This window comes from Scyliorhinus torazame, chromosome 19, assembly GCF_047496885.1.
Source record: "Scyliorhinus torazame isolate Kashiwa2021f chromosome 19, sScyTor2.1, whole genome shotgun sequence".
NCBI lineage: Eukaryota > Metazoa > Chordata > Chondrichthyes > Carcharhiniformes > Scyliorhinidae > Scyliorhinus > Scyliorhinus torazame.
Window position 1 is genome coordinate 146483977 of NC_092725.1, and position 14169 is coordinate 146498145.

At 48.8% G+C, this 14169-nt stretch overlaps 1 protein-coding gene across 2 annotated transcripts in view; it reads right to left on the reverse strand.

Annotated features, from left to right (window-relative positions):
- The window catches only part of LOC140396596 (synapsin-3-like), a 749989-nt gene that overhangs the window by 12837 nt on the left and 722983 nt on the right, over window positions 1–14169 (reverse strand). For both annotated transcript variants that reach the window (XM_072485394.1, XM_072485395.1), the window contains exons 11-12: window positions 6017–6163; window positions 211–304 (exon numbers count right to left, since the gene is read on the reverse strand). In XM_072485394.1, coding sequence (XP_072341495.1) covers window positions 211–304; window positions 6017–6163 — 241 coding nt within the window. The remainder of the gene's footprint in view (window positions 1–210; window positions 305–6016; window positions 6164–14169) is intronic.

Below are 14169 nucleotides of genomic sequence, written 5' to 3' on the forward strand. Positions count from 1 at the left end.
GATTACATTTACAGATAATCCCACCGGAAATAATGACTATTTTGTCAGGGTTGAGGACAATCTCACTCAAACTGAAATGGTTGAGGTGTTTGTTCCATCAATGGCTTCACCTTTTGCACAAATATCAATGAAAGGTATATCCATGTAGAGGGAATACTGAATTGCCTTATGACTGGTCCAATGCCCCATGTACAGGTAACAATTACACACCTGGAGGTGGTGGGCGAGGTTGGGCTGGTTGGACCCACTGGGAAGAGGCTCCTGGTGGGGGTTGCACCTGTGGTTTTGTTGACTGAGGCGGCACCTGTTGATATAAGAGATTACAGTGAAAATAGCGAGAGTGCAGGAGCTGGGCAAAGATTTAACTCATTCGTACAATTCAACATTCCCTGGAGATTATGGTCAGCTCGACAAACCCCAACGTACCGGAGGGAGATTCAGTCCAAACTATTGGAAGGAGAAAATGAAGCCAAAATTCACGTGAATGTAAGGAATAGATGATCCATTTTAGTAATCGTTCTGGGGACAGAGTCACGTTACCACTGGTTTATTTTGGAAAATGCAATTTTCTAATTCGCGATGGAATCAGGAAAATATTGGTTTAGGGAATAAACTGTCTGTCTGCTTCCCAGTCTATCCCGGTCTGTCTGTTTCCCGGTCTGTCTGCTTCCCGGTCTATCCCGGTCTGTCTGCTTCCCGGTCTGTCTGTTTCCCGGTCTGTCTGTTTCCCGGTCTGTCTGTTTCCCGGTCTATCCCGGTCTGTCTGTTTCCCGGACTGTCTGTTTCCCGGTCTTTCCTGGTCTGTCTGTTTCCCGGTCTGTCTGTTTCCCGGTCTGTCTGCTTCCCGGTCTATCCCGGTCTGTCTGTTTCCCGGTCTGTCTGTTTCCCGGTCAGTCTGGTGATAGTGTCCACAATTCGATTAAGTTTACTTTAGTGATGGAAAGGGATAGGTATATACCGCAGGGCAAGAGTTATATCTGGGGGAAAGGCAATTATGATGCGATAAGGCAAGACTTAGGATGCATCGGATGGAGAGGAAAACTGCAGGGGATGGGCACAATGGAAATTTGGAGCTTGTTCAAGGAACAGCTACTGTGAGTCCTTGATAAGTATGTACCTGTCAGGCAGGGAGGAAGTGGTCGAGCAAGGGAACCATGGTTTACTAAGGCAGTCGAAACACTTGTCAAGAGGAAGAAGGAGGCTTATGTAAAGATGAGACATGAAGGTTCCCGTACCAGCCTCCCTGAACAGGCGCCGGAATGTGGTGACTAGGGGCTTTTCACAGTAACTTCATTTGAAGCCTACTTGTGACAATAAGTGGTTTTCATTTTTCATTCAGTTAGGGCGCTCGAGAGTTACAAGTTCGCTAGGAAGGACCTATAGAGACAGCTAAGAAGAGCCAGGGGGCAGCACGGTAGCATTGTGGATAGCACAATTGCTTCACAGCTCCAGGGTCCCTGGTTCGATTCCGGCTTGGGTCACTGTCTGTGCGGAGTCTGCACATCCTCCCCGTGTTTCCTCCGGGTGCTCCGGTTTCCTCCCACAGTCCAAAGATGTGCAGGTTAGGTGGATTGGCTGTGATAAATTGCCCTTAGTGGCCAAAATTGCCCTTAGTGTTGGGTGGGGTTGCTGGGTTGTGGGGATAGGGTGGAGGTGTTGACCTTGGGTAGGGTGCTCTTTCCAAGAGCCGGTGCAGACTCGATGGGTCGGGTGGCCTCCTTCTGCACTGTTAATTCTCTGATAAATTCTATGATAATCTATGAGAAGTCTTTGGCAGGTAGGATCAAGGATAACCCAAAACTTTCTATAGATATGTCAGGAATAAAAGAATGACTAGTGTAAGAGTAGGGCCAGTCAAGGACAGTAGTGGGAAGTTGTGCTTGGAGTCCGAGGAGATAGGAGAGGTGCTAAATGAATATTTTTCGTCAGTATTCACACAGGAAAAAGACAATATTGTCAAAAGAGAATACTGAGATTCAGGCTACTAGACTATAAGGGCTTGAGGTTCATAAGGAGGAGGTGTTAGCAATTCTGGAAAGTGTGAAAATAGATAAGTCCCCTGGGCCGGATGGGATTTATCCTAGGATTCTCTGGGAAGCTAGGGAGGAGATTGCTGAGCCTTTGGCTTTGATCTTCAAGTCGTCTTTGTCTACAGGAATAGTGCCAGAAGACTGGAGGATAGCAAACGTTGTCCCCTTGTTCAAGAAGGGGAATAGAGACAACCCCGGTAACTCTCGACCAGTGAGCCTTACTTCTGTTGTGGGCAAAATCTTGGAAAGGTTTATAAGAGATAGGATGTATAATCATCTGGAAAGGAATAATTTGATTAGAGATAGTCAACACGGTTTTGTGAAGGGTAGGTCGTGCCTCACAAACCTTATTGAGTTCTTTGAGAAGGTGACCAAACAGGTGGATGAGGGTAAAGCAGTTGATGTGGTGTATATGGATTTCATAAAGCATTTAATAAGGTTCCTCACGGTAGACTACTGCAGAAAATACGGAGGCATGAGATTCAGGGTGATTTAGCAGTTTGGATCAGAAATTGGCTAGCTGGAAGAAGACAAAGGGCGGTGGTTGATGGGAAGTATTCAGACTGGAGTCCAGTTACTAGTGGTGTACCACAAGGATCTGTTTTGGGGCCACTGCTGTTTGTCATTTTTATAAATGACCTGGAGGAGGGCGTAGAAGGATGGGTGAGTAAATTTGCAGATGACACAAGTCGGTGGAGTTGTGGACAGTGCAGAAGGATGTTACAAGTTACAGAGGGACATAGATAAGCTGCAGCGCTGGGCTGAGAGTTGGCAAATGGAGTTTAATGCAGAAAAGTGTGAGGTGATTCATTTTATCATAGACTTTTATAGAATTTACAGTGCAGAAGGAGGCCATTCGGCCCATCGAGTCTGCACCGGCTCTTGGAAAGAGCACCCTACCCAAGGTCAACACCGCCACCCTATCCCCATAACCCAGTAACCCCACCCAACACTAAGGGCAATTTTGGACACTAAGGGCAATTTATCATGGCCAATCCACCTAACCTGCACATCTTTGGACTGTGGGAGGAAACCGGAGCACCCGGAGGAAACCCACGCAGACACGGGGAGGATGTGCAGACTCCGCACAGACAGTGACCCAAGCCCGAATCGAACCTGGGACCCTGGAGCTGTGAAGCAATTGTGCTATCCACAAGGCTACCGTGATGCCCCTTTACACTAGCCTGATTGCTCCCTGCCAAAAAATGCCAGCTTGGCACCCTGGCAGCACCCATGCCAGCTGGCAGTGTCACCTGGACACCCTGGTAATGCTGTTTGTTTCCTCCCAGTAAACCAGAGAATTGAAATGAAATATATATTTGCAAACATAAATTTACAATATTATTGCCAGGAAGCTTGCAGTTATTGCAAGTTTTGATCTGATATTTAGCTGGAGGGAACGATTGTCTTTGCGATCAGCAAAGATACAACATCATCTTGAATCAACATTTTGTCATTAACATAAGAAAGTATTTGAAAGATTAGAGGCAGCATTGTGGCACAGTGGTTAGCACTGCTGGCTCACAACGGCCGGATTCGATTCTGGCCTCATGTGACTGTGCGGAGTCTACACGTTCTCCCCGGGTCTGCCTGGGTTTCCTCCGGGTGCTCCGGTTTCCTCCCACAGTCCAAAGATTTGGAGATTAGGTGGATTGACCATGATAAATTGCCCCTTAGATCCAAAAGATTATGTGGGGTTGCTGGGCTACGGGGATAGGGTGGGGGCCTGACCCGAGATAGGGTGCTCCTTCAGAGGGTGGGTGCAGACTCGATGGGCTGAATGGCCTCCTCTGCACTGTAGGGATTCTATGTTTCTATGAAAGAGATGGAAGAGAAATGGGTGCAGAGATCAAGAACCGATGGGGCTCCAGATGTGGCTGGTTTAGCACAGTGGGTTAAATCGCTGGCTTATAATGCAGAACACAGCCAGCAGCGCGGGTTCAATTCCCGTACCAGCCGCCCCGAACAGGCGCCGGAATGTGGCGACTGGGGGCTTTTCACAGTAACTTCATTGAAGCCTACTTGTGACAATAAGTGATTATTATTATTAAAGCTGGTTAAGATTGCAGAGACAGAGGGATGGTGATGTCATGGAAATATCAATACAAACAAAACTGTTTAAATTTGCAACTTAAGGAACCAGGAGCCATTGCAGTCAGCAAGGACAGAGTGATGGTCCAATAGAACATCATACAGGATTGCAAGCTGGAATTTCTACCCAGTTACAAGGCCCATGTGATTCACATTGTAAAGGAGGTGGGCTTTTGAGAGGAGAAGAGTCCATAGGAAGCAATTGTCGGATCGGTTTACAGGGTGTATTCTTAGAATACCACTGAATGTCACAGGTTCAGTTCAGTCTGCCAGAATCTAAGGGGTAGACAGAGCTGAGAGATAGAGGCAGCAAGTCTCTGTGCTTCATCATGCAAGAATGTGGATGGGAGCTTGAGTTGTGTTTATGCAGAATTAAACAAGACTGAACGATTAGCCTAGTTTTGGCTAGAGGGAGTAATCTCCAGGATAACTCTCACCATAAAAGTCAGTCAGAGATTGGAGGTTATCCTAGCTGGACAGGTTTTAGGAGAACAGAATAGAATTCCACAGAATTCCTACATTGAAGAAGGAGTTCATTCGGCTCATCGATTCTGCATCGACTGTCTGAAAGAGCACCCTACCCAGGTCCGCTCTCCACCCCATCTTTGGGTTGTGGGGGCGAAACCCACGCAAACACGGGGAGAATGGGCAAACTCCACACGGACAGTGACCCAGAGCCGGGATCGAACCTGGGACCTCGGCGCCGTGAAGCAGCAGTGCTAACCACTGCGTCACCGTGCTGCCCTGAATAGAGTTTCTACTTCAGGGAGAGAGGAAAGTATAACCATTGAGAAAGATTGAGTCTCATTAAAGCGTTAGCCAGGACTCTTTCTGTGGTTTAGAGTTGAAATTTCCTGGAAAATAGTGTTTAGTTAATGTTGTGTTTAGTTTGTTTCAGTAAGCGGGGTGAAATGGTGGCACAGTGGTTAGCACTGCTGCCTCGCGGATCCAGGGACCCAGGTTCAATTCCGGCCTTGGGTACCTGTGCGGAGCCTACACGTTCTCCCCGTGACTGCGTGGGTTTCCTCCGGGTGCTCCGGTTTCCTCCCACAGTCCAAAGATGGCAGGTTAGGTGGATTGGCCATTACTCCTTAGTGTCCAACGGTTAGGTGATGTTATGGGAATAAGGAGGGGGTTTGGGCCTCAGTAGGGTCGGTGCAGACTCGATGAGCTGAATGGTCTCTTTCTGCACTGCAGGGATTCTATAAAAAAAATTAAAACTTGAAATCAGGTTGTGCAAACTTGGCTACTGAAAATTCAAATTTATATTTTAAAGTTATCGTCTCTACGGGGATAGTAACATTTGATTCGGCTTAAACTAAAGTATTGTGCCCAATGTGGACACTACACCTCAGGAAAGATGTAGAGGCTTTAGAGAGGGTGCAGGAATGCTTTGTGAAATGGTTTTAGTTTTAATGGAGAGGTTGGATAAACTGGGGTTGCTTCCCTTCGAAAAAGATTCAGATGTTCAAAAGAATGAGTCGGGTTGAGAGAGAGAAGCTGGTGCATTGGTTGAGGGGCTGATAATTTAAAGTGAGCCACTGACAACTTGAGGAAAAACATTTTGATGCACTGAGAGTGGTTAGAATTTGGAAAGTATTGATTGCTGGGAAGACAAATTCAACATGGTTTCAGAAAGGAACTGGATAAGCACGTGTGGAGAAAATAATTGCAGGGTTATGGGTCGAAGAGCCTTTTCTGCACTGTGGTATTCTGTTGTGGGGAAAAGGCAGAAAAATGGGACTAGGCAAATTATTCTTGCATTGGCACAAAGGGTTGAATGGTCTCCTCTGTGATTCTATCAGAAAGCACCCAGAATCTTCTGTGGAGTCACAACCAGCCAAGGATCCACACCATCACAGGAGGGAAACCTGGAATTCTTGTTTCTTGCTGACCTGGCTCAATGTCATTCCGATTCTTTGTTGGGATGCTGCAGGATTCTCTGACAGAAGCTGGTTCATTTTCCCGATGACCAGGTCTGTTATTAATTGCCTGTCCTCCTCAATATATTCGCCAATCAGCGGCATGGCACTGTCCATTACCTGCAATAGAAGGGAAGAAATATTGGGAGCAGTCATCTGAATAATCATTCTGTACATCACTTGAAATCTTAATAAAAACAAGGGAATTTTAAAATCAATTCCCAAATCCAGCGTAATTTTAAATTTATAATATTTGGTCGATAACCCACACATGTCATCCCAGTCTCATAGTCATTGAGAATCAAATAATAGGGCTCAGAATTGTACTTGCCCCAAACAGAAATGGTAAACTTGAGAAGCTAATGCATCGGTTTGTGCACATCAGCCACATTTACCATTCATAAGAACATAAGAACTAGGAGCAGGAGTAGGCCATCTGGCCCCTCGAGCCTGCTCCACCATTCAATGAGATCATGGCTGATCTTTTGTGGACTCAGCTCCACTTTCCGGCCCGAACACCATAACCCTTAATCCCTTTATTCTTCAAAAAACTATCTATCTTTATCTTAAAAACATTTAATGAAGGAGCCTCAACTGCTTCACTGGGCAAGGAATTCCATAGATTCACAACCTTTTGGGTGAAGAAGTTCCTCCTAAACTCAGTCCTAAATCTACTTCCCCTTATTTTGAGGCTATGCCCCCTAGTTCTGCTTTCACCTGCCAGTGGAAACAACCTGCCCGCATCTATCCTATCTATTCCCTTCATAATTTTATACGTTTCTATAAGATCCCCCCTCATCCTTCTAAATTCCAACGAGTACAGTCCCAGTCTACTCAACCTCTCCTCGTAATCCAACCCCTTCAGCTCTGGGATTAACCTAGTGAATCTCCTCTGCACACCCTCCAGTGCCAGTACGTCCTTTCTCAGGTAAGGAGACCAAAACTGAACACAATACTCCAGGTGTGGCCTCACTAACACCTTATACAATTGCAGCATAACCTCCCTAGTCTTAAACTCCATCCCTCTAGCAATGAAGGACAAAATTCCATTTGCCTTCTTTTAAAAAAAAAATATTTTATTAAAGTTTTCAAACAAAGTTTTTCCATTTTACAAATCAACATAAAAATAGTACAGTAACTGATAAATAACATTATTTAAATAATATAGTGAACTAACAAAGTAACAAATAATAGTGCTCCCCCCCCCCCCCCCCCGGGCTGCTGCTGCTGACGATCTATTTTCCCTTAACGTTCCGCGAGATAGTCAAGGAACGGTTGCCACCGCCTGGAGAACCCCTGAGCCGATCCTCTCAGCGCAAATTTCATTCGTTCTAGTTTTATGAACCCTGCCATGTCGTTTATCCAGGCCTCCACGCCGGGGGGTTTCGCTTCTTTCCAAATGAGTAAGATCCTTCGCCGGGCTATCAGGGACGCAAAGGCCAAAATATCGGCCTCTTTCGCCTCCTGCACTCCCGGCTCTTCCGCTACCCCAAATATCGCTAACCCCCAGCCTGGCTTGACCCGGACCTTCACCACCTTTGAGATCACCTTTGCCACTCCCCTCCAGTGCCGGACACGACCAGAACATGTGTGTGTGGTTCGCCGGGCTTCCCAAGCACCTCCCGCACCTGTCCTCCACTCCGAAGAGCCTGCTCAGTCTTGCTCCCGTCATATGTGCTCTGTGTAGAACCTTAAATTGAATCAGCCTAAGCCTGGCACACGAAGACGAGGAATTTACCCTACTTAGGGCATCAGCCCACAGACCCTCCTCAATCTCCTCTCCCAGCTCTTCCCATTTTCCCTTTAGCTCCTCTACCATTGCCTCCCCCTCGTCTCCCATCTCCGGATATATTTCGGACACTTTGCCCTCCCCGACCCATACCCCGGAAATCACTCTATCTTGGATCCCCTGTGACGGGAGCAGTGGAAATTCTCTCACCTGTTGCCTCGTAAACGCCCTCACTTGCATGTATCTGAAATTGTTCCCCGGGGGCAACTCATACTTTTCCTCCAGCGCTCCCAGGCTCGCAAACGTCCCGTCTATAAACAAATCTCTCAGTTTCCTAATTCCTGTGGTTGCCAGCTCTGGAACCCTCCGTCCATCTTTCCTGGGACAAACCTATGGTTGTTCCTGATCGGGGACCACGCCGAGGCACCCATCACCCCCCCCCCCCCCCCCCTGTGTCGCCTCCACTGCCCCCAGATCCTTAAGGTTGCCACCACCAATGGGTTTGTGGTGTACCTTTTCGGGGAGAGCGGCAGTGGCGCCGTCACCAGCGCCTTTAGGCTCGTTCCTTTACAGGACGCCATCTCCAGCCTCTTCAACGCCGCCCCCTCTCCCTCCTTCATCCATTTACAAACCATCGCCACATTGGCGGCCCAGTAGTAGTCGTCCAGGCTCGGCAACGCCAGTCCCCCTCTGTCCCTGCTACGCTGCAGGAACCCCCTCCTTACCCTCGGGGTCTTCCCTGCCCACACAAAACTCATAATGCTCCTGTCTATTTTCTTGAAAAAGGCCTTCGTGATCAGAATGGGGAGACATTGAAACACGAAAAGAAACCTCGGGAGAACCATCATTTTTACCGGCTGCACTCTGCCCGCCAGCGACAGCGGCAGCATATCCTCCTCCATCTGCTCCACCAGCCGCGTCAGATTAAGTCTGTGTAGAGTTCCCCAGCTCCTAGCTACCTGGATCCCCAAATATCGGAAGCTCCTTTCCACTCTCCTCAACGGCAGGGCGTCTATTCCTCTTCCCTGGTCCCCGGGGTGTATTACAAAAAGCTCACTCTTCCCCATATTTAGCCTGTATCCCAAAAAATCTCCAAACTCTCTCAGTATCTGCATTACCTCTGTCATCCCCTCTACAGGGTCCGCAACATATAGCAGTAAGTCATCAGCGTAGAGTGACACTCGATGCTCCTCTCCCCCTCGAACCACCCCCCTCCATTTCTTAGAGTCTCTCAACGCTATGGCCAGTGGTTCAATTGCCAACGCGAACAGTAATGGGGACAGGGGACACCCCTGCCTTGTTCCCCTGTGTAGCCGAAAATACTCCGATCTTTGCCGGTTTGTGACTACACTTGCCACTGGGGCCCCAAATAAGAGTCTGATCCAACTGACAAACCCCTCCCCGAACCCAAACCTCCTCAACACCTCCCATAAATACTCCCACTGTACCCTATCGAATGCCTTTTCCGCATCCATCGCCACCACTATCTCTGCCTCCCCCTCCGCTGGGGGCATCATTCTCACTCCCAGCAGCCGTCGAACGTTGACATTCAGTTGTCTCCCCTTTACAAACCCTGTCTGGTCTTCATGCACCACCCCCGGGACACAATCCTCTATCCTCGTCGCCAGCACTTTTGCCAGCATCTTGGCGTCTACATTTAGGAGTGAGATAGGCCTATATGACCCGCATTGCAGTGGGTCTTTATCCCGCTTCAGGATTAGTGATATCGTCACCTCCGACATTGTCGGGGGTAGTATCCCCCCTTCCCTGGCCTCGTTAAAGGTTCTCGCCAGCAGCGGGGCCAACAGGTCCACATATTTCCTGTAGAATTCCACCGGGAACCCATCTGGTCCCGGGGCCTTCCCTGCTTGCATGTTCCCCAGTCCTTTAGTCACCTCATTCATCTCAATTGGTGCCCCCAGACCTGCCGCCTCCTGCCCTTCACCTTCGGGAACCTTAGCTGGTCCAGAAACTGTTGCATTCCTTCTTTTCCCTCCGGGGGTTGGGACTTATATAGCCTCTTATAAAAGGTCTTAAACACCTAATTTACCTTCCCTGCTCTCCGCTCAGTAGTTCCCGTTTCATCCCTAACTCCCCCAATCTCCCTCGCCGCTGTCCTCTTATGAAGTTGGTGGGCCAGCAGCCGGCTCGCCTTTTTCCCATATTCGTATCTCATCCCCTGTGCCTTCCTCCACTGTGCCTCTGCCTTTCCTGTGGTCAGCAGGTCAAACTCCGTCTGAAGTCTTTGCCTCTCTCTATATAGTCCTTCGTCCGGGGCCTCCGCATATCTTTTATCCACCCTCAAGATCTCCCGCACTAATCTCTCCCTTTCTTTGCCCTCTTGTTTCTCCTTGTGAGCTCTAATGGAGATCAACTCTCCCCTAACCACCGCCTTCAGCGCTTCCCATACTACCCCCACCTGGACCTCGCCATCATCATTGACCTCCAGGTATCTCTCAATACATCCCCGCACCCTTCCACAGACCCCCTCATCCGCCAATAGTCCCACATCCAGTCGCCAGAGTGGGCGCTGCTCCCTCTCCTCTCCTAATTCCAGATCCGCCCAGTGCGGGGCGTGGTCTGAAACGGCTATGGCCGAGTACTCCGTTCCTGCCACCTTCGAGATCAGTGCCCTACTCATAACAAAGAAATCTATCTGGGAGTATACCTTGTGGACATGGGAGAAAAAGGAGAACTCTTTGGCCAACGGCCTAGCAAACCTCCACGGATCCACTCCCCCCATTTGCTCCATGAACCCCCGAAGCACCTTGGCCGCTGCCAGCCTTCTTCCGGTCCTGTATCTAGACCGGTCTAGCCCTGGATCCAGCACAGTATTGAAGCCCCCCCCCCCATTACCAGGCTTCCCACCTCCAGGTCCGGGATACATCCCAGCATCCGCTTCATAAATCTCGCATCATCCCAGTTCGGGGCATATACATTCACCAGCACGACCGCCTCTCCCTGCAGTCTGCCACTCACCATCACATATCTGCCCCCGTTATCCACCACTATATTCCTAGCCTCGAGTGACACCCGTTTCCCCACCAATATCGCCACCCCCCCCCCCCCCCCCCCCCTATTTTTCGCGTCCAACCCTGAGTGGAACACCTGTCCCACCCATCCTTTCCTTAACCTAACCTTATCCGCCACCTTCAGATGCATCTCCTGAAGCATGATTACGTCCGCCTTCAGTCTTTTTAAGTGCGTGAACACCCGGGCCCTCTTAATCGGCCCATCCAGGCCTCTCACATTCCACGTGATCAGCCGGATTGGGCTCCCCTGCCCCCCCCCCTTGCTCTCAGCAGCAGCAACCCAGTTAGTCCCCCCCCCGCTAGATCCCCATCTAGCATGGTTACTCCCCCATGATGCTTCCGAAAGTCAGCTAACTCTAACTGACCCCGGCTGCCCCCGTTCTCTCTTTGACCCCCCTGCGTGTGGAACTCTCTTCCTTCCTGCGCCTATCTTCCCGCCATCATCTCCATAGCGCGGGAAAAAACCTGTGCTTTCCTATCGGCCCCGCCCCCTATGGCGCAGCTCCCTCATTCCCCATCCCCCTTCTCAGTCCCTTTTTCCACCGGCGCCCACATTTCTCCGTGTCCCCCCATCTAGAGGAGAGAAATTCCCCATCTATCGTTTCAATACTATAAACCTCCCATTCCCCAATTTACACTTCTGTACCACAACCTCGTTGTTTTCCCCCCAACATCAGTCTCTCAGTTCTAGTCCAGTTTCTCTTATTGGATGAAGGTCCATGCCTCATCCGCCGTTTCGAAGTAGTAGAGGTTGCCCTGATGCGTGACCCACAATCGCGCCGGCTGCAGCATCCCAAATTTTATTTTCTTCCTGTGAAGCACCGCCTTGGCCCGGTTGAAGCTCGCCCTCCTTTTCGCCACCTCCGCGCTCCAGTTCTGATACACTCGTATCACTGCATTCTCCCACCTGCTACTCCGTACCTTCTTGGCCCAGCTCAAAACAGCCTCTCTGTCCGTGAAGCGGTGAAATCTCACCACTATCGCCCTTGGTGGTTCTCCAGCCTTTGGCCTCCTCACAAGGACCCCGTGAGCCCCTTCCACCTCCAGAGGGCCCGAGGGGGCCTCAGCTCCCATTAGCGTATGGAGCATCATGCTCACATAAGCCCCAACGTCAGCTCCCTCTGTTCCTTCGGGGAGACCTAGAATCCGGAGGTTCTTCCTCCTCGAGCTGTTCTCCAGGGCTTCCAGCCTTTCGATACATCTCTTATGTAGCGCCTCATGCGTCTCCGTTTTTACCACCAGGCCTTGTATCTCATCCTCGTTTTCGGCTGCCTTTGCCTTCACTCCACGGAGCTCTATCGCCTGGGCCTTTTGTGTTTCCTTCAGTCCATCGATTGCCAATAACATCAGCGCCAGCACCTCCTTCTTTAGTTCCTCCACACACCGTCGGAGGAATTCCTGCTGGTCCGGGCCCCATGTCGTCTGGGCTCCATCCGTCGCCATCTTGCTTCTTCCTTCTCTTCGCTGCCGCTGCTCCAAAGGATCCTTCGCAATCTGGCCACTGCCGCTGGTCCTTTCCATACACACACCGGGGGGGACACCTTCCTTCGTCACCCCACACTGGGTTTGGTCTGAAAAAATTTCCGTTGGGGCTCCCGAAAAGAGCCCAAAAGTCCGTTGAACGGGAGCTGCCGAAACATGCGGCTTAGCAGTGCATCGCCGCAACCGGAAGTCCTCCATTTGCCTTCTTAATCACCTGTTGTACCTGTAAACCAACTTCTTGTGACTCATGCACTAGCACACCCAGGTCTCTCTGCACAGCAGCATGTTTTAATATTTGATCATTTAAATAATAATCCCTTATGCTGTTATTCCTACCAAAATGGATAACCTCACATTTGTCAACATTGTATTCCATCTGCCACCTAGCCCATTCACTTAGCCTATCCAAATCCCTCTGCAGACTTCCAGTATCCTCTGCACTTTTTGCTTCACCACTCATCTTAGTGTCATCTGCAAACTTGGACACATTTCACTTAGTCCCCAACTCCAAATCATCTATGTAAATTGTGAACAATTGTGGGCCCAGCACTGATCCCTGAGGGACACCACTAGCTACTGATTGCCAACCAGAGAAACACCCATTAATCCCCACTCTTTGCTTTCTATTAAGTAACCAATCCTCTATCCATGCTACTACTTTCCCCTTAATGCCATGCATCTTTATCTTATGCAGCAACCTTTTGTGTGGCACCTTGTCAAAAGTTTTCTGGAAATCCAGATATACCACATCCATTGGCTCTCCATTATCTAGCGCACTGGTAATGTCCTCAAAACATTCCACTAAATTAGTTAGGCACGACCTGCCCTTTAAGAACCCATGCTGCGCCTGACCAATGTGACAATTTCCACCCAGATGCCTCGCTATTTCTTCCTTGATGATAGATTCCAGCATCTTCCCAACCACCAAAGTTAAGCTAACTGGCCTATAATTACCCTCTTTCTGCCTACCTCCTTTTTTAAACAGTGGTGTCACGTTTGCTAATTTCCAATCCGCCGGGATCACCCCAGAGTCTAGTGAATTTTGGTAAATTATCACTTGTGCATTTGCAATTTCCCTAGCCATCTCTTTTAGTACTCTGGGATGCATTCCATCAGGGCCAGGAGACTTGTCTATCTTTAGCCCCATTAGCTTGCCCATCACTACCTCCTTAATGATAACAATCATCTCAAGGTCCTCACCTGTCATAGCCTCATTTCCATCAGTCACTGGCATGTTATTTGTGTCTTCCGTGAAGACCGACCCAAGAAACCTGTTCAGTTCCTCAGCCATTTCTTCATCTCCCATTATTAAATCTCCCTTCTCATCCTCTAAAGGACCAATATTTACCTTAGCCACTCTTTTTTGTTTTATATATTTGTAGAAACTTTTACTATCTGTTTTTATATTCTGAGCAAGTTTACTCTCATAATCTATCTTACTATTCTTTATAGATTTTTTAATAGCTTTCTGTTGCCCCCCTAAAGATTTCCCAGTCCTCTAGTCTCCGACTAATCTTTGCCACTTTGTATGTTTTTTCCTTCAATTTGATACTCTCCCTTATTTCCTTAGATATCCACGGTCGATTTTCCCTCTTTCTGCCGTCCTTCCTTTTTGTTGGTATAAACCTTTGCAAAGCACCGTGAAAAATCGCTTGGAAGGTCCTCCACTGTTCCTCAATTGTTTCACCATAAAGTATATGCTCCCAGTCTACCTTAGCTAGCTCTTCTCTTATCCCATTGTAATCTCCTTTGTTTAAGCACAAAACACTAGTGTTTGATTTTACCTTCTCACCCTCCATCTGTATTTTATATTCCACAATATTGTGATCGCTCCTTCCGAGAGGATCCCTAACTATGAGATCATTAATCAATCCTGTCTCATT